The sequence below is a fragment of the Hyperolius riggenbachi genome, chromosome 3 (assembly GCF_040937935.1).
Source record: "Hyperolius riggenbachi isolate aHypRig1 chromosome 3, aHypRig1.pri, whole genome shotgun sequence".
Classification (NCBI taxonomy): domain Eukaryota; kingdom Metazoa; phylum Chordata; class Amphibia; order Anura; family Hyperoliidae; genus Hyperolius; species Hyperolius riggenbachi.
The window spans coordinates 354381313-354402286 of NC_090648.1; the positions used below are offsets into that span (position 1 = coordinate 354381313).

The following is a 20974-nucleotide window of genomic DNA, read 5'->3' on the forward strand; positions in this document are numbered from 1 at the left end:
CAATTGTCTATTTATAGAGATATTTCTCCCACTCAGCATGGGTATGTGGAAAAATACACCCCAAAACACATTATACTACTTCTCCTGAGTACGGCGATACCACATGTGTGGCACTTTTTTGCACCCTAACTGCGCTAAGGGGCCCAAAGTCCAATGAGTACCTTTAGGATTTCACAGGTCATTTTGAGAAATTTCGTTTCAAGACTACTCCTCACGGTTTAGGGCCCCTAAAATGCCAGGACAGTATAGGAACCCCACAAATTACCCCATTTTAGAAAGAAGACACCCCAAGGTATTCCGTTAGATGTATGGTGAGTTCATAGAAGATTTTTTTTTTTTGTCACAAGTTAGCGGAAATTGATTGTAATTGTTTTTTTTCACAAAGTGTCATTTTCCGCTAACTTGTGACAAAAAATAAAATCTTCTATGAACTCGCCATTCTCCTAACGGAATACCTTGGGGTGTCTTCTTTCTAAAATGGAGTCATTTGTGGGGTTCCTATACTGCCCTGGCATTTTAGGGGCCCTAAACCGTGAGGAGTAGTCTTGAAACCAAATGTGGCAAAATGACCTGTGAAATCCTAAAGGTACTCATTGGACTTTGGGCCCCTTAGCGCACTTAGGGTGCAAAAAAGTGCCACACATGTGGTACCGCCGTACTCAGGAGAAGTAGTATAATGTGTTTTGGGGTGTATTTTTACACATACCCATGCTGGGTGGGAGAAATATCTCTGTAAATGACAATTATTTGATTTTTTTTACACACAATTGTCCATTTACAGAGAGATTTCTCCCACCCAGCATGGGTATGTATAAAAATACACCCCAAAACACATTATACTACTTCTTCTGAGTACGGCGATACCACATGTGTGACACTTTTTTGCAACCTAGGTGCGCTAAGGGGCCTAACGTCCTATTCACAGGTCATTTTGAGGCATTTGGATTCTAGACTACTCCTCACGGTTTAGGGCCCCTAAAATGCCAGGGCAGTATAGGAACCCCACAAGTGACCCCATTTTAGAAAGAAGACACCCCAAGGTATTCTGTTAGGAGTATGGTGAGTTCATAGAAGATTTTTTTTTTGTCACAAGTTAGCGGAAAATGACACTTTGTGAAAAAAAAAACAATACATATCAATTTCCGCTAACTTGTGACAAAAAATAAAATCTTCTATGAACTCATCATACACCTAAAAGAATACCTTGGGGTGTCTTCTTTCTAAAATGGGGTCACTTGTGGGGTTCCTATACTGCCCTGGCATTTTAGGGGCCCTAAACCGTGAGGAGTAGTCTTGAACCCAAATGTCTCAAAATGACCTGTGAAATCCTAAAGGTACTCATTGGACTTTGGGCCCCTTAGCACAGTTAGGCTGCAAAAAAGTGTCACACATGTGGTATCGCCGTACTCAGAAGAAGTAGTATAATGTGTTTTGTGGTGTATTTTTACATATAACCATGCTGGGTGGGAGAAATATCTCTGTAAATGACACATTTTTGATTTTTTTTACACACAATTGTCCATTTACAGAGAGATTTCTCCCACCCAGCATGGGTATGTGTAAAAATACACCACAAAACACATTATACTACTTCTCCTGAGTATGGCGATACCACATGTGTGACACTTTTTTGCAGCCTAGGTGCGCTAAGGGGCCCAACGTCCTATTCACAGGTCATTTTGAGGCATTTGTTTTCTAGACTACTCCTCACGGTTTAGGGCCCCTAAAATGCCAGGGCAGTATAGGAACCCCACAAGTGACCCCATTTTAGAAAGAAGACACCCCAAGGTATTCCGTTAGGGGTATGGTGAGTTCATAGAAGATTTTATTTTTTCTCACAAGTTAGTGAAAAATGACACTTTGTGAAAAAAACAATAACAATCCAATTTCCGCTAACTTTTGACAAAAAATAAAATATTCTATGAACTCATCATACACCTAACAGAATACCTTGGGGTGTCTTCTTTCTAAAATGGGGTCACTTGTGGGGTTCCTATACTGCCCTGGCATTTTACGGGCCCAAAACTGTGAGTAGTCTGGAAACCAAATTTCTCAAAATGACTGTTCAGGGGTATAAGCATCTGCAAATTTTGATGACAGGTGGTCTATGAGGGGGCAAATTTTGTGGAATCGGTCATAAGCAGGGTGGCCTCTTAGATGACAGGATGTATTGGGCCTGATCTGATGGATAGGAGTGCTAGGGGGGTGACAGGAGGTGATTGATGGGTGTCTCAGGGGGCGGTTAGAGGGGAAAATAGATGCAATCAATGCACTGGGGAGGTGATCGGAAGGGGGTCTGAGGGGGATCTGAGGGTTTGGCCGAGTGATCAGGAGCCCACACGGGGCAAATTAGGGCCTGATCTGATGGGTAGGTGTGCTAGGGGGTGACAGGAGGTGATTGATGGGTGTCTCAAGGTGTGATTAGAGGGGGGAAATAGATGCAAGCAATGCACTGGCGAGGTGATCAGGGCTGGGGTCTGAGGGCGTTCTGAGGTGTGGGCGGGTGATTGGGTGCCCGCAAGGGGCAGATTAGGGTCTAATCTGATGGGTAACAGTGACAGGTGGTGATAGGGGGTGATTGATGGGTAATTAGTGGGTGTTTAGAGGAGAGAATAGATGTAAACAATGGATTTGGGAGGTGATCTGATGTCGGATCTGCGGGCGATCTATTGGTGTGGGTGGGTGATCAGATTGCCCGCAAGGGGCAGGTTAGGGGCTGATTGATGGGTGGCAGTGACAGGGGGTGATTGATGGGTGGCAGTGACAGGGGGTGATTGATGGGTGATTGACAGGTAATCAGTGGGTTATTACAGGGGAGAACAGATGTAAATATTGCACGGGCGAATTGATAAGGGGGGGGTCTGAGGGCAATCTGAGCGTGTGGGCAGGTGATTGGGTGCCCGCAAGGGGCAGATTAGGGTCTAATCTGATGGGTAACAGTGACAGGTGGTGATAGGGGGTGATTGATGGGTAATTAGTGGGTGTTTAGAGGAGAGAATAGATGTAAACAATGGATTTGGGAGGTGATCTGATGTCGGATCTGCGGGCGATCTATTGGTGTGGGTGGGTGATCAGATTGCCCGCAAGGGGCAGGTTAGGGGCTGATTGATGGGTGGCAGTGACAGGGGGTGATTGATGGGTGGCAGTGACAGGGGGTGATTGATGGGTGATTGACAGGTAATCAGTGGGTTATTACAGGGGAGAACAGATGTAAATATTGCACGGGCGAATTGATAAGGGGGGGGTCTGAGGGCAATCTGAGCGTGTGGGCAGGTGATTGGGTGCCCGCAAGGGGCAGATTAGGGTCTAATCTGATGGGTAACAGTGACAGGTGGTGATAGGGGGTGATTGATGGGTAATTAGTGGGTGTTTAGAGGAGAGAATAGATGTAAACAATGGATTTGGGAGGTGATCTGATGTCGGATCTGCGGGCGATCTATTGGTGTGGGGGGGTGATCAGATTGCCCGCAAGGGGCAGATCAGGGGCTGATTGATGGGTGGCAGTGACAGGGGGTGATTGACGGGTGATTGACAGGTGATTGACAGGTGATTGACAGGTGATTGACAGGTGATCAGGGGGGATAGATGCATACAGTACACGGGGGGGGGGGGTCTGGGGGGGGTCTGGGGAGAATCTGAGGGGTGGGGGGGTGATCAGGAGGGAGTAGGGGGCAGATTAGGGACTTAAAAAAAAAATAGCGTTGACAGATAGTGACAGGGAGTGATTGATGGGTGATTAGGAGGGTGACTGGGTGCAAACAGTGGTCTGGGGGGTGGGCAGGGGGGGGTCTGAGGGGTGCTGTGGGCGATCAGGGGGCAGGGGGGGGGGAAATCAGTGTGTTTGGTGCAGACTAGGGTGGCTGCAGCCTGCCCTGGTGGTCCCTCGGACACTGGGACCACCAGGGCAGGAGGCAGCCAGTATAATAGGCTTTGTATACATTACAAAGCCTATTATACACTGTTGCAGCGGCGATCCGGATGCCAGTAACCCGCCGGCGCTTCCGAACGGCCGGCGGGTTACGGCGAACGGGGGGCGGAGCCAGTCCCCGGCGGCTGATCGCGTCACGAATGACGCGATCGCCGCATAGCCACTCCCGCAGCCGCCCCCGCCGATGGGCGTATTGCGGTCGTTTGGGCCCAGACTTTGCCGCCGCCCATCGGCTGGGGGCGGTCGTTATGTGGTTAAAGGGATACTGTAGGGGGGGTCGGGGGAAAATGAGTTGAACTTACCCGGGGCTTCTAATGGTCCCCCCGCAGACATCCTGTGTTGGCGCAGCCACTCACCGATGCTCCGACCCCGCCTCCGGTTCACTTCTGGAATTTCAGACTTTAAAGTCTGAAAACCACTGCGCCTGCGTTGCCGTGTCCTCGCTGCCGCTGATGTCACCAGGAGAGTATAGAACAAGCCCAGTATGGTCTGTGCCTGCACAGTACGCTCCTGGTGACATCAGGGGAAGCGAGGACACGGCAACGCAGGCACAGTGGTTTTCAGACTTTAAAGTCTGAAATTCCAGAAGTGAACCGGAGGCGGGCCGGAGCATCGGTGAGTGGCTGCGCCAACACAGGATGTCTGCGGGGGACCATTAGAAGCCCCGGGTAAGTTCAACTCATTTTCCCCCGACCCCCCCTACAGTATTTCTTTAAGGAGGATGTGGGAAGCCTCAGGAGGTTTCCCTCTAAAATAATGATGATGAGATCATTTCTTCAAATGATCAAAACACTTTAGGTTTCTTATAAGATCACTGTGAGTCACTGCGGGCTACACTCCAATGTGTCCACTGCCATTAAATCATTATTATGACTAATCAAATGACACACAGGAAAGAAAGCCCCACTGGAAGTGTTCCTCTCTGTTACTGATGTGCAAGGAGGAAGTGTGGGCTTCTACTTTTCCTACTTGTTTTTATCTTAAGCAATTTTCACACTGGCACGTTGCATTGCAACGGATAATAAAATCGCATACCAAACGTGATGCCATTATATTGTAATGTACGTTCACATCTATGCATTAGCAGAGTGGCAGATTCTCACAGCTCCCAACTGTCCCTCTTTTGGAGGGACAGTCCCTCTTTGGGAGCCCTGTCCCTCTGTCCTTCTTCCCTCCTCATTTTTCCCTCTTTCAGGACTTTGTCCCTCTTTCTATGTAAATATATATATATCTCTACTAAAAAAATGTGTTTGAATGACTCTAAACTTTATTCCCAACCTTTAAAATTGATATATTACGAATTTTAAAATGTTAATATGAAGGAAAATGAACCAGGATAGAAAGGACCAGAGTGGTTTGAATTATAAAATAACATATTTTTTTAAAGAAATCTTTATGGTATGCGTGACTAGGGGTGCGAAAGGGCAAGATCAGGGGTGTGGCAGGGGCGTGGCTTAGGTGGTGTCCCTCTTTCTCATCTCAAAAAGTTGGAAGGTATGGATTCTGTCAGTATAACCAAAGACATGCTGTGCGGTACCAGACGGCATGACCGTTTATGTGGCGCAGCAATGCCAAAGAGTACCTAGTAGAAACTTATGCTATGCAGAATTCTCTGTTCTCGGAAGCTAATTATTCATGCAGCAAGTTGTTTAATTTGTAGTCCAAACAAGGCGCTGTTACCATGGTTGCAAACTTTCTGGGGAATGGAAGGCTACACACAGTCATTGGCAAATACTGGTGACCGGTTTATAAAGCGGTGGCAGATTGTCATCTCTGCTCATTGTGGCAGTTTGCAGAAATAAATGTTTGCAGGATTATAAAAAGCTGATGACTTTTGCAACAAAGAATACCACAGCTATGTGAAGCAATGTTCCTCATAAGACTGCTATCTTCTGATTAGTTGACAGTGGCAATGCAAAAGATATTACACTAACTCACTGATAGCAATGGCTGTAATTGGAGGCTCCAGTGAAAATAATGTCATAAAAAGTGCTTCATTTTTACAATTATGTATAAATGATTTAGTCAGTGTTTTCCCATTGTAAAATCTTTCCTCTCCCTGATTTACATTCTGACATTTACCACATGGTGACATTTTTACTGCTGGCAGGTGAGGTCAGTGGAAGGAGATGCTGCTTGCTTTTTTGGCAGTTGGAGACAGATGTAAACAGCTGTTATTTCCCACATTGCAATGAGGTTCACAGACAGGAAACTGTCAGGACCGTGGGAGGGGCTTCACCACAATATCAGCCATACAGAGCCCCCTGATGATCCATTTGTGAAAAGGAAAGATTTCGCATGGCATAGGGGGTATCAGCTACTGATTGGGATGAAGTTTAATTCTTGGTTATAGTTTCTCTTTAAGAGGTCAGCACAGACTTGAATAGTGCTCCCCAACTAAACTGAAAGCAAGCAGCACTGAGTGACATATAGTAGAATGCAGTAACTTATTCAGGATACCTACTTTTACAGTAATTTTCCTAGTTTCATAATCAGAAACAATTCTTATATCTATATATTGCTATACAGTATATTGCTATATATTGGTATGTAGCCCTGTCCTTCCAGTGTAGGCTGTTTAGCTACAGTATGTAGAATTCTCCCCCCAGAAAATTCTGGGAAACCAGGCATTATTTTCACTGGCTTCGAAATTCTCTATGAACATTCCGTCGAGCTGCACCTGACAGGACTGGAGACGTAGGCAAACTACTAAATACTTTATAAGTTAATATTTAAAAAAAAATAAGCAATTTTATTGATTGCATTATTTTCATGACAGTTTCTTTTGAAGCCATTCTTGAGAGTAGATGTGTGGCCTATCTCGGCTATAAAATTACCTTGCCTGGCATTTTTTCATTAAAATGCAAAATTACAATAATTAGTTTTTGGTTTTTGAACATAACCAGTCTTAAACCTCATATGGAAAAAAAATAAATCCTCTGAGGCTGGGGCATATTTTGTAGGTAATCCTCGACTATCACCTCATCACTGAAGAGATGGTGTATTTCCTAATATCCAGCTACTACTGAAAGTGATGTTGAGATTAAAGGGGTATTTATTGTGGATAAAGAAAATAACCGATCATAACTACTTTTCGCAAGCCTGACAGTTCTCCTGTGAGGAAAACTTGCTGACAGCTTTAAACTGTGTGGTGAGTCATGGGACTAGCTGTGTAGTGGCTAGAAACACTGAGGGGAAGGCAGAGTTCAGATATGGGCCCACATGCAATTCACTTTTTCATATTTGTTTTCTCCTAGGTGATATTTTCACACTTGTCAATAAAATACTCTTAAGGACATCTGAGGTGAAAAAAAAAACTGATGAGATAAACAATTGTATCTAACCTCCCAGGCCCGAACCAGACAGAAACTGTCAATTATATACCTAATTTTTAAACCTTTTAGGCAGAGAAAGAAAAAAAGCAACACAGTATAGTTATTAGTGTGCTAGGCACTGTACATACACATGTCTGTCTCATCATGTCACATGTCACCTCGGGTATCCTTTAACCACTTAATGACAACCAGACTCATAGAAACGTCCTGCTAGAGCCTCTTAACGGCTCCAGGACGTTTTTATAAGTCAAACAGTGCTGCTGCAGCTGTGCGTGTGCATGAGCGAGCTCCCGCACGTGCACGTGCGTTCACGAGCGCATGCACGTGAGATTAGTGAGAAAAAAAACACCATAGAAAAAATACACCTTTGTTTCCAAATAATGTATTGTCACTATACTTTGTACTAGGGACATAATTAAAATCTTGTGATAACCAGGACAAATAGGCAGATAAAATGTGTGGGTTTTATGTACAGTAGCAGTGTTTATATTAAAACTATAGGGGATGAAATTGGAGAAATAGTGTATTTTTTAATTTTTTCTTTGTTTTTCCCTTAACGACCGCCTAACGCCGATAGGCGGCGGCAGGTCGTAAGTGGTTTTACATGGAAACGGTCTCTCCTTCGAGCGGCCTTTCCATGTCGGTTCACGGAGGGTGTCTCCATGAACAGCCTGTGAGCCTCCGATCGCGGCTCGCAGACGAAATGTAAACACGCGGGGAAGAAATCCCCTGTGTTTACATCATACGGCGCTGCTGCGCAGCAGCGGCGTAAAGGAGATCGGACGGATCTTCATCCGGGGCCCCCCAGAGAGAGGAGAGGAGGGAGGGAAAGAGAGGGAGGCTGGGAATCGCTGCAGAGGGGGGCTTTGAGGAGCCCGGCGGCGATCAGACCCCCCCCCCAGCAGGACATCCCCCTAGTGGGGAAAAAAGGGGGAAGTCTGATCGCCCTGTGTGCCTGCTGATCTGTGCTGTGGGCTGGAGAGCCCACGCAGCACAGATTTCTGAAATATAGCCCGGTCCTTAAGTGGTTAAAATGCATAGAAAATAAAGTAATTACTGAAAACAAATATCAACCCCAAAAAGCCTAATTGGTGGTGAAAAAAACAAGATATAGATCATTGCATTGTGATTAGTAGTGATTGAGCTATTGGCAAATGAAAGGCATGAGCATTGAAAGGTGAAAATCGCTCTTGTCCGTTAGGGTAAAAACCGCTTTGGGGTGAAGTGGTTAAGCCACCAGCAAGCAAAAAAAAAAATACTCAAAATGATTTTGACAGTACTTTTTCACCTACTTTTTGGTACTTTTTCCATTGCAAAGTGCTGAAAAAGTATGCTAAATCAGAGATGAAAAATAATCTCCTAGGGGAAAACTCAGTAGAAAAACTTAATTGCATTTACCCCCTTGTCAATAAATTGCCTTTTAAACCAACAGCAAGCACCCTTTGGTACTTTTTCAATTGAAAAGTGCTGAAACGCTATTTTAAAAAGAAGATGAAAAATTATTTTCTAGGAGAAAACTCAGGAGAGTAATTCATTGAATAACAGTGGCGACTCCAGGAATTTTTTTTAGGGGGTGCTATGCAGGTGCTGGACCAATTTCCGGGGGAGCTGATGCGCGGTGCGGCAAAAAAATGGGTGTGGCTACAACCTGCGGCATGCGAAGCGCGCCGTGGTGAAAAAATGGGCGTGGTCATGACCAGATGAGGGCAGGGCTAACTGTAATTTAAAGTGAACCCAGGGTGAGAGTGATATGGGGGCTGCCATATTTATTTCCTTTAAAACAATTCTAGTTGCCTGGCAGCCCTGCTGATCTATTGGCTGCAGTAGTGAACTGAATTACACCAGAAACAAGCATGCAGCTAATCTTGTCAGTTCTGACAATATTGTGAGAAACCCCTGACCTGCTGCATGCTTGTTCAGGGTCTATGGTTGAAAGAATTAGAGGCAGAGGACCAACACGGCAGCCAGGCAGCTGGTATTACTTAAAAGGAGATAAATATGGCAGCCTCAATATTATTCTCACCTCGGGTTCCCTTTAAAAGTGCAACGCAAATACAGAGGGCCCAAGTTTTGGTGACCCTTTCCCCAGAAAATTCACATAAATGTGCAGGTTTTCTCAAGAAAATACACGTAATGTGAGCAGATTTGAACAAAAAACACGTGAAATGACCCCAATATGCACAATCGTTATCAGATATGACCCCAATATGAACAATCGTTATCAGATATGACCCCAATATGCACAATCGTTATCAGATATGACCCCAATATGCACAATCGTTTTCAGATATGACCCCAATATGCACAATCGTTATCAGATATGACCCCAATGTGCACAATCGTTATCAGATATGACCCAAATATGCACAACCGTTATCAAATATGACCCCAATATGCACAACCGTTATCAGATATGACCCCAATATGCACAATTGTTATCAGATATGACCCCAATATGCACAATCGTTATCAGATATGACCCCAATATGCACAACCGTTATCAGATATGACGCCAATATGCACAACCGTTATCAGATATGACCCCAATATGCACAACCGTTATCAGATATGACCCCAATATGCATAACCGTTATCAGATATGACCCCAATATGCACAACCGTTATCAGATCTGACCCCAATCAGCAGCACCACCTGAAAAAGAAAAGAAAAACCCATTTACTCACCTAGTCAGAAGACCTCCTGTTCCGACCTCCTCCTCTTCCGACCTCCTTGTGGCGCGCAGCTCAGCTGCCACGATCCTCTTCCTTCCTGCAGCAGCCTGCATCCGGCGAGCAGGGCTACGGGAAAATGGCGCCCGAAGCCCTGCACTGCAAACTGCAGAGCAGGGCTTCGGGCGGCCATCTTACCGTAGCCCTGCCTGCTGCTCCGCGCTGCTGCTGTGAACTGACTCGGCGTCTCTTAGACGCCTGATGTCAGTTCACGCCAGGGGGTGCTTTGGGGGAAAACATTTTTTATTTAGTTTTTATTGAATATTATGTCAGAGTTTTATACCGCTTTAAGGGCCCTTCCACACCGAGTCCCTTGTGATAAGATCACAACATACCCAAAAACACGCACCACGTGTTAGTGCTGCGGTGCGACCATAAAGCATACAATACAGTGAGTATGCCTCACTGCTATATGTAAATGCACGCATTACTCACCTACTTCGTTGGAACCCACCGCACCGCACTCAATGTCAAATAATCATTGCGTTGCAATGCAGTGTTATTGACCGTTGCAACGCCCTAACATAACTTTTTAGCAGTCTGCAATTAAAAAAAATGCCAAAAAGTACTGTCATAATTATTCTGAGTATTTTCCTGCTTGCTGATGGCTTAAAGAGACTCTGTAACAACATTTTCAGCCTTATTTATTCTATCCTATAAGTTCCTATACCTGTTCTAATGTGGTCTGGATTACTGCAGCCTTTTCCAGTTGCCCCTTCTCTGTAATATATCTAATCATCTTTTCTTTGTCAAGCTTTGTCAACCTAGGGAGGAATGGAATGCCTCTGTTGTAATAGGGACAAGTTATGCACGCCCCCTTCCAGGCTCTGTGTGCTTTGTTTATTCCTCACAGACAGCGTCCCTGCTCTCAGTTTCAGCTTGTCTGTGATGCAGTTTGTGAGGCTGAGGGGGGAGGAAGCTGCCTGTCCCATGCTAAGAAACTGTGTGAATCCCAGACTGGAGTGCAGTAGAGCAGAGAGTAGAGAGAGAGAGACATAAACATCACTTCTTGGTTAGCGGCCATGTTTTTTGTTTGTAAACACTGCCTAAAACTGGCGATGAAAAGCCAGGATTGCTACTGGGAGCGTCAGAAACGGAAAAAGAGGGATCCAGGAGATCACAGTGACTCGATTGGTATGTTTTTTATTGTACAAATCGGATAGTACAGATCCTCTTTAAAGTGGACCTGAACTCTTGCACAGGACAGAAGGAAAACATAGAGAAATGCACCCTGTATGTATTTAGAGAGTTTTTGCCTGTTTAATTCCCCTCATTTGTGTCTAATCACAAATTGTAATCTGTTCTCTCCCCTGTGTCACATGACTGCCACGGCAGATAAGCTCATTTGAAAGCACAGGATGTAAACAATATGTCTGCTTCCATGAATCAGGAAGTAGAAACAAGGCAGATTTATTTTAGGATTTGTATCAGCTGTAACAAAGACATTTTTTGTTTAAAGGTTATTATGCTGTTGTGTATCTTTTAGAGCAGAAAGAACATTCTGAGTTCATGTCTGCTTTAACAGGCATTTTATTTTAGGATAAAAAGCTAATTGATGTCTGTAGCAAAAGGTTCAAGCACAGCTGTGTGGCACATCCCATGAAATTATACTGTGAGCTGGGTTTACACTGGCATCAACTCTCTATGACCATGAAGCAGCACCTGTACAGACTGTCGCTGTCGCTCCACAAAATACTAGAAGTAACAGTTCAAAAAGTGCAAACAAAAAGATCTCCAGAGCTTGCACCTTCCGTCCATAGATTTATTCTCACAAACTGACAGTGCTAGTGTACAGTTCAACAATACGGAATGCAGTGCATAGGCCTCACAAGGTATGTTTCCATCCAGACAAGGCTTACGTATCCGGTGCACAAGTGGTCATCTGTTCAGGAGGTGGGTGGTGGGCACAAAGGTGGCGAGCGACGGCTGTTTCTCTGGAGATCTTTTTGTTTGAAAAAGCTAATTGAATAAGGGCCATTGTGGGGACTTAGCTGAAGGGCTAGGATATTGGAAAGCAGGAGTAGGTTAGATAGTCATTTTAAATGTGGCATGATGGACATAGTGGCGTAGCTTAGGAGCTCTGGGCCCAGTGCAAGTTTCAAATTCACCACCTGTAACCTATGTGAAAATGGCCTAATATATCTGAATGACAGGTACTCTGAATGAGCGCCTGAGAGGGATTGTTAATTAGATGCATATAATTCTGAGTTGATGCAGACTTCATGCAAATATATGCATCTTGAAAATGGACCCATAAAATTCCAAAGCAGCAGAATTTTACTGATCTGTTTTCAAGCTGCATACATTTCCATAAAATTAGCATAAAAATCTGTATCTTGCATCTCATACACCATCCCTAATCAAGTTCAGACCTTGACATAAAAACTTTAGGTGAGCAATTCACTGAGTGGTATTCTGCTGCATTGGCTGTAAGTAAGTAGATTTTGAACCATTTGTCATGGCTACAAAAAAACCTTTCCCGTCTGCTGATATAGGGCTGGTTTACAGTGAGCTGTAACCCAACCCACAACTGATATGCTGCACTGCTGAAGGAATTTTCTATATTTCCCTATGTGTCATTTTACATATATGGGTTTTAGCTGTATGCTTTATCACAACGCACTGCTGCATGCATTTTTTTTTGGGGGGGGGGGGGCATTGCGGAACCAAAAAATACAAAAGCAGCACATGACAATGTCTGCGATAATAGCGTGTGCGACTGTGCATGACAACTAATATACTGTGGCTGGTAAACACACTGAAGCTAATCAGAACAGACAGCAAGAGGAAGCTGTCACAGTCCTTCTTGACTCTCATATACACACTCACCCACAGGAAGGTATTGACTTGTGCAAACCCCCTTGTGGGGATACTTGCAGAAATGCACACACACCAGAGACTTGCTTGTGCACAGAATGTTGGAGACGACTGGAGGACACCCTCAGCATGATAATGTCATATACAGTTTTTAACATATTGGCCAGTAGAAAATTCCTACATTATTTTAATTCTCAGTTCAGCAGTCTCTGAACATATTTTGTAGTTGTTTTGGCACAGGAACCTAAAGGTCAGAATCATATCTGTGTTTTTCTACCCTCAGCTTTTGTCACTGAAGTTAACATTCCAGCCAATCCGGCTGAAGATTTATTTTGTGTTTGCCACAGCTTGCCATGCATAACGTGCTTACTAGTTCTGAGGCGCTACACTTGCTATTGCCGAAATTCTGTTTTGTCCCCACGTTTATTGCCTGATGAAGCAGGCTTGGCCTGCGAAGCGCGTTGCATTTTTGTGGTACTATTTAATAAATGTCTTTACATTATAAATGTCATACAGTCTTTCGTGTCTGCTTTATGGAGGTAAGTCCACCACTTCCTCCAAGCAAATATTAAAGGTTTTATCCACTTTTATTCTGCTGGCGCCTCTGTTCTCCTACTGCATTCCAGCCAATCCGGCTGAAGAGATATTTTGTGTTTGCCACAGCTTGCCATGCATAACGTGCTCACCAGTTCTGAACTTCCTCTATGGCAGAAGAAACTGTAGGAAGACAGACAGATCACACAAGGCTGTGATCTATGGTAATATTTGTGGATGATGACATTAAACTGTATTAAACAGTTAGTAATGTAAAGCATGGCTGGTCCCTGTAATAATACAGCATGATCAGTAGAGTGCAATGCTTAAAGTGTGACACTGGAAATTATACTGAAGATCACCTGAAAGAAGAAAACCTTATATTCACTTCCTTAGGAAAGCTCCCATTGGTCTCTTTATTTACTGTGTAGGTTTCCCTTGTCCCTGTCTGTGAGGCATTAAGCAAGTGTCCCAGTCCATCTTGTGTGTCCCAGTCCACCTGTGTGTCCATCCTTCTACTTCTGGTAATAGTACCTTCTGGACATTTTGGAAGATGTGTCTAGAGAAAGCCTTCCTAGAGGGGATATCACCTATTTTTTTTCTTACAGAGAAACTTTTGCGAAATTTTTAAAATTTAAAAAACACATACAAATAAGTACATTTCTTCCAGAGTAAAATGAGCCATAAATTAATTTTCTCCTATGTTGCTGTCACTTACAGTAGGTAGTAGAAATCTGACATTAGCGACAGGTTTTGGGCTAGTCCGTCTCTTCATGGGGGATTCTGAGCATGGCCTTTATTCTTTATAAAGACATTCCCTGAAAAAGATTTACATAGAGATGCTGGCCAGCCTCCCTGCTCGCTGCACACTTTTTTGGCAGTTGCACGGAACAACTGCCATTCACTAAGTGCTTTTAAAAATAAAGAAAACCCTGAGAACCCCTGTCATGGAAGAGCCTTGAGAAAAGGGAACGCAATCGCAATCAGTTTGCTGCACCCATTGTCGTTGACGTTCCAGATCAAAATCTTATGTGTAGGTCCTTGCAGTCAGCTTGTGGGGTCTCTGTTTTCTTCATAGATGTTAGCAGAGTTATTTTCATGAGAGCCAAGTATGCTCTCTGATAAGACCTGTTTGTGTAAATTAACTTGATCAAAAGAAGTTCCTTCCTGGGCCAGTGACACCTAGGTATGAAAGCCTCCCAGCAGTAAGGCACAAATGGCAAAGTGTTGCTGCCTTTTGAAAGCCCCGTCTACACGAAGCGATCCAGCGGCTCGATTAGCCGCCGGATCGCCTCTTCCGCATCCCCGCGTGTGCCCACTGCGTCCCCGCTCTCCCCCGTGCGTGTGTCAGATTCGATCCCCTGCTCGTCCCCGCCGGCGCCGCTTATCTTCCACTCGATTCCCTGCCATTGTCCCCTCGTGGGGAATGAGCAGGGAATCGGCGGTGGCGAAATCCGACCTGACGGATCTTATCACTCGATTGATAAGTCACATCGCCTCATGTAGATGAGGCTGAAGAGATAGGATAAACCTAGCAGGAGACCAGACTTCTTGACTCCATTGGAGACAGAGGAAACATAAATGTAGTATATGATTTTTAGCCTATTTAAGGAATGCCATGCACAGGACGGTTAATCATTGGATTCGTTGTGTTTTGATGGACATTTAGATACCAGTCTTGGGTGGCCAGGGATAAGCCACAACAAACTATTAAACCTCTCAGGAACTAAACATAATATGGTAGCCAAGTCTGATGTCATAGGAATTGTCATGTTCTGAAGAATATTAATCTGTCGCCCGCACAAATATGGCATTTCCCGTTTTTGAATTACAGCGTTTTACAGGTAAATCTAAAATCTCTCTCCAAGGGAATGAACTGTGATTGGTTTGTGAGCCGGAGGGGGCTGACTTTGTTCCACCCCCAAAACTAGCTTCCATAAAACCAGGGTGCATACAGGGAGGGGCAGTCCTCCAAATTCCATCTTCACGAAGACATGCTGTTGCTCTGAGGACAAGCAGCGGCCATTTCCTGAACTGAAACAAAGGACATTTTCCACGTGCTCAGATTTCCCAGAAAGGACATATTTTCACCTGACCTTAAGTATACGTATTATCTTCCCTTTTTTGTTTTCATACTGCGCTATTATTGTCTCTATAATTGTTGATTTTAATGATTTTCTGTATATATTAATTATTTATATTGCATTTATAATAAAAGACTTCTAAAAGTCATTTATTTGTTCAGCTACACGTGCTATTCAGCCACACAAACCGAATCCTAGCTTCTGAAGAGCGCTACTGAGAATTGTTGTTATTAGCCAGAATAGAGTGTGGTTTTAACCGTTTTATTTGCAGGTATTAGTATCAGTTAGGTCTCCTACCCTTTTGTAGGAGTGGTGGAAGTTATACCTGAAATAATGTGTAATTTGTATTACTGTAACTCACAAGTTCCCTTCTAGTCTGTCTGTTGCCAAAATTCCAGCAGTTTCTGCGCACAGATTGCGACCACAGATTGCATGGTCTGTGTGCTGAAACCGATTGGAATCCATTGTGCTGTCCGGCCACTAGGGGGCATGTGACAACCCCCCCATGAGAGGATGGGCTAGTCCAAAATCTGTTGGTAATGACAGATTTCAACTACTTATGCTGGATCCACACGGTGCATTCGCCCACTCGATTTCCCACTCGATTCCCGTCGATTCTTTTATTTCCAACATGTCCGATTTGGATTTCGATGGATCGTTAGGTCGATTCGCATGCAAAGTATGCCAAATCGACCTAACGATCCATCGCAATCCAAATCGGACATGTTGGAAATAAACGAATCGACGGGAATCGAGCGGGAAATCAAGTGCGCGAACGCACCGTGTGGATCCAGCATTACTGTAAGTGACAACAACACAGAAGAAAAGTAATTTATGGCTCATTTTACTCTGGAAGAAATGTACTTCTTATTTGTGTATATTTACATGTATTTTAAATATTAAGTTTTTTCGCGACAGAGCCAGGTCCTTTAAACAGGTGATTTTAAGTTTACTATCTGGAGTTAGGTCGGGTTCACACTGCATGGGATCAAAAACTGATCCTGTAAAAACTGATCCGTTTGCCGCTTAGTACGAACGCACGCCATCCGCGTTTGTATGCGTTGCGTGGCTGATCCCATCACTGAAAAGTGAATCGGACAGCCACGCGCTTTGGCAAAAAATGCATGCAGCATGCGTTCCCGGACCGCACAGGTCCGGAACGCATGCAGTGTGAACATCAGACAGTGCACTCTATGCACTGTCTGATGTTGTGCGTGTCGGGCACCTGCACGCGTTTCCAAAACGCGGCTGGAAACGCGTGCAGTGTGAACGGGGCCTTATGTTTGGTATCCGTTTTTAAACTGGTTTTTCTACTATGTATTGCATCGCCACTCGCTAGGTGTCTAACTTACATAGGATGGGGAACCCCCCCCCACCTCCACCACCTCACACATACTCACACACACACACCGTACCTGTGTGGACTAGCAAGAGTAAAAAGAGGTACTTGTGTTTGCGTCTGAGACCCAAACTCTCCTACTCCCCCACCCTCTCCAGCACCCCACAACGTTTGCAGAGCAGCTGCAGAGTGTAATACCTTTCTTCATTCTGGTGGAACAGCTCCTCTTCACTTATCTGTTTTGCCGTGCCGTGCAGCCTATTAGCTTGAGGCTACCAATAATGCATGTCATGTGACAGGAAGTTGCAAGCTAATAGGCTGCACAGTGCGGCTACACAGAAGAGTTAAGCCCCTGCCACCTGTTCAGTATACTTGGCACCATCACATTCGCATTCCTCTGCCTCTACTGGTACTGCCACTCTGGTCCGCTGCACAATAGATGTGCCAATATAAAGATATGAGCCACATCAGAAGCATCAGGCACCACCACTGGATTGCAACAGACCAATGGTAATCCATTGGTCCCTTTTAGACCCTTATACACTCCCAGTAATTCTGGTTTACCATGATTAATCAATGAAATTGCTTATTTTTTACAATATTCATTTATATAAATTATTTAGTCAGTGTTTGCCCATTGTAAAATCCACTCCCTGATTTACATTCTGAAATATATCACAGGTGGAGACATCGTTTGAGGTGGTTCACACTACCAGCGCTTTTTAAGTGCCAGTGGATTGAAAAACTCTTGCTAATGTAATATTATGGCTGATTCTTAAAATATCACATCGCTCAAGTGAGAACACACACATTAACAAGAGCTTTTCAAATCACAAACAAGTAATAAGGTTGCTAACAAGGCAATCCAAAGGTTAAAAATCACTCTTATTTTTCTTATCCACAAAACAACATTCCCCAGTTTCCCTGGCTTTTATTTGGTACATCTGCCACACAAAGGAAGTTGCAGGGCATGCTAAGTTTTATTTTTTTCTTCCTTACTTTCCCCTCAGAAAAAAACAAATGCAGCCTGATTAGATGAAGCCTCTTTCCCTCCTGTTTTCCCCTCCCACACCTCTGTTCCTCTCTGATTAGCCAATATTTATCATGCTGAGACAAGGCACTTTCTGCTGCAGGGCTGGATGTGAGTGTCTGAAGACTGGGAGGAGGACGGGCAATGCATACACAATCAGGCAGAGGAGAGTAAGGGAGGCAATGACATCAGGATTGGCTTCAATACAGACACAGTTAAGATAGAAAATCCTAAGAAGGATTTTCCCTTTTTTTTACTGTAGAAAAATCACTAAAATCAAAACGTGGACAGTGCAATACATATGTTATGTAAGTCGAGCAAGTATTTATCTACTATATATTTATATGTGTTTTTTTCTGAGATAGTATGGCTGACAGCTCTGCTTTAAGTCATACATGAGAAACAGCAGCAGCTGATAAGATGTCATAAATCAATACCAATTAGATAATTTATGCATGATTTTGCAAATGTGTATTTGCCATTTTGACTCTTACCTCTCGGTTCTCCAGAGAGCGGTTGATGTAGAATGATTTTGAAGCTCTGAATTTACTCCTTAGGGTAGACAATCGGCTCTTGGTGTTTCTGGCCTCCCAAAAAGAGAATTCCAGGAACTGAAGAGAGCGCTAAACATGAAAACAGACGCAATGTTACAATATTTCATTTATCAGTTAAGTCAAGATCCCTGCAACAAGTAATTCACACTTTTATAAATTATTTAAAGAGACTGTAACAAAATTTTCAGCCTTATTTCTTCTATCCTTTAAGTTCCTATACCTGTTCTAAGGTAGTCTGGATTACTGCAGCCTTTTATAGTTGCACTATCTCTGTAATATATTTAATCTTCTTTTCTTTGTCAAGCTTTGTTGACCCAGGGAGGAATGGGCTGCCTCTGTTGTAATGAATACAAGTTATGCATGCCCCCTGCAGGCTCTGTGTACTTTGATTACTCCTCACTTTTTGTTCTCAGTTACAGCTTGTCTGTGTGATGCAGTTTGTGAGGCTGAGGGGGGGAGGGAGCTGCCTGTCACATGCTGAAAAACTGTGAGTATCCCAGACTGGTGTGCAAATAATTTACTATGTAATAAAAACTTGGAGTATACTGCAACATTATTGATATATATATATATATATATATATATATATATATATATATATATATATATATATATATATATATATATATAATTTTTTTTATATATGCACATATACATACACACATATTAGTGTAAGTCTGTGTGTGTGTGTGTGTGTGTGTGTGTGTGTGTATATATATATATACCCTTGGAGCTGCCACCCCCAAGGCCTGTCTCCTACTGCTCTAAAACTTACCAAACACACAAATGGAGAAACTCACTCCCAAACAGTTCTCTGCTGCTTTATAAAGCCCGCAGGCTGCTTATAAGCCAATGAGAAATGCACACATATATTACACCTAGCTTGCAGTGATTAATCAAGCAGAAGCTGAGCAAGTCAGCCAGTCAGTTGGAGAGGGCTTCAGTTGCATATAGACAATGGCTATATGACCAGCAGGGGGCACCAGCGTGCAGGATATTCCCTCTCATCTGCCCCCCTCCTAACTAAACTGCATGGGATACTGCAATAAAATTAAAAACAATGGTGCTGAGCCAGCCTGGGGCCCCAGGAACTCTCACTGCCCGGGGCCCCAGAACCAGCATCTAACACCATATGAGCGCAGCCAAACCCTTGGAGCTGCCACCCCCAAGGCCTGTCTCCTACTGCTCTAAAACTTACCAAACACACAAATGGAGAAACTCACTCCCAAACAGTTCTCTGCTGCTTTATAAAGCCTGCAGGCTGCTTATAAGCCAATGAGAAATGCACACATATATTACACCTAGCTTGCAGTGATTAATCAAGCAGAAGCTGAGCAAGTCAGCCAGTCAGTTGGAGAGGGCTTCAGTTGCATATAGACAATGGCTATATGACCAGCAGGAGGCACCAGCGTGCAGGATATTCCCTCTCATCTGCCCCCCTCCTAACTAAACTGCATGGGATACTGCAATAAAATTAAATACAATGGTGCATGAGCCAGCCTGGGGCCCCGGGAACTCTCACTGCCCGGGGCCCCAGAACCAGAATCTAACACCATATGAGCGCAGCCAATCCCTTGGAGCTGCCACCCCCAAGGCCTGTCTCCTACTGCTCTAAAACTTACCAAACACACAAATGGAGAAACTCACTCCCAAACAGTTCTCTGCTGCTTTATAAAGCCCGCAGGCTGCTTATAAGCCAATGAGAAATGCCATTGTCTATATGCAACTGAAGCCCTCTCCAACTGACTGGCTGACTTGCTCAGCTTCTGCTTGATTAATCACTGCAAGCTAGGTGTAATATATGTGTGCATTTCTCATTGGCTTATAAGCAGCCTGCGGGCTTTATAAAGCAGCAGAGAACTGTTTGGGAGTGAGTTTCTCCATTTGTGTGTTTGGTAAGTTTTAGAGCAGTAGAAGACAGGCCTTGGGGGTGGCAGCTCCAAGGGTTTGGCTGAGCTCATATGGTGTTAGATGCTGGTTCTGGGGCCCCGGGCAGTGAGAGTTCCCGGGGCGACAGGCTGGCTCATGCACCATTGTTTTTAATTTTATTGCAGTATCCCATGCAGTTTAGTTAGGAGGGGGGCAGATGAGAGGGAATATCCTGCACGCTGGTGCCCCCTGCTGGTCATATAGCCATTGTCTATATGCAACTGAAGCCCTCTCCAACTGACTGGCTGATTTGCTCAGCTTCTGCTTGATTAATCACTGCAAGCTAGGTGTAATATATGTGTGCATTTCTCATTGGCTTATATGCAGCCTGCGGGCTTTATAAAGCAGAAGAGAACTGTTTGGGAGTGAGTTTCTCCATTTGTGTGTTTGGTAAGTTTTAGAGCAGTAGGAGACAGGCCTTGGGGGTGGCAGCTCCAAGGGATTGGCTGCGCTCATATGGTGTTAGATGCTGGTTCTGGGGCCCCGGGCAGTGAGAGTTCCCGGGGCCCCAGGCTGGCTCATGCACCATTGTTTTTAATTTTATTGCAGTATCCCATGCAGTTTAGTTAGGAGGGGGGCAGATGAGAGGGAATATCCTGCACGCTGGTGCCCCTTGCTGGTCATATAGCCATTGTCTATATGCAACTGAAGCCCTCTCCAACTGAAGCTTCTGCTTGATTAATCACTGCAAGCT

At 44.2% G+C, this 20974-nt stretch overlaps 1 protein-coding gene across 1 annotated transcript in view; it reads right to left on the bottom strand.

Moving 5' to 3' along the window:
* Nucleotides 1-20974, bottom strand: part of RGS14 (regulator of G protein signaling 14) — a 152271-nt gene that overhangs the window by 125280 nt on the left and 6017 nt on the right. Inside the window, exon 2 of the mRNA XM_068277101.1 lies at nucleotides 18292-18420. Coding sequence (XP_068133202.1) covers nucleotides 18292-18420 — 129 coding nt within the window. The remainder of the gene's footprint in view (nucleotides 1-18291; nucleotides 18421-20974) is intronic.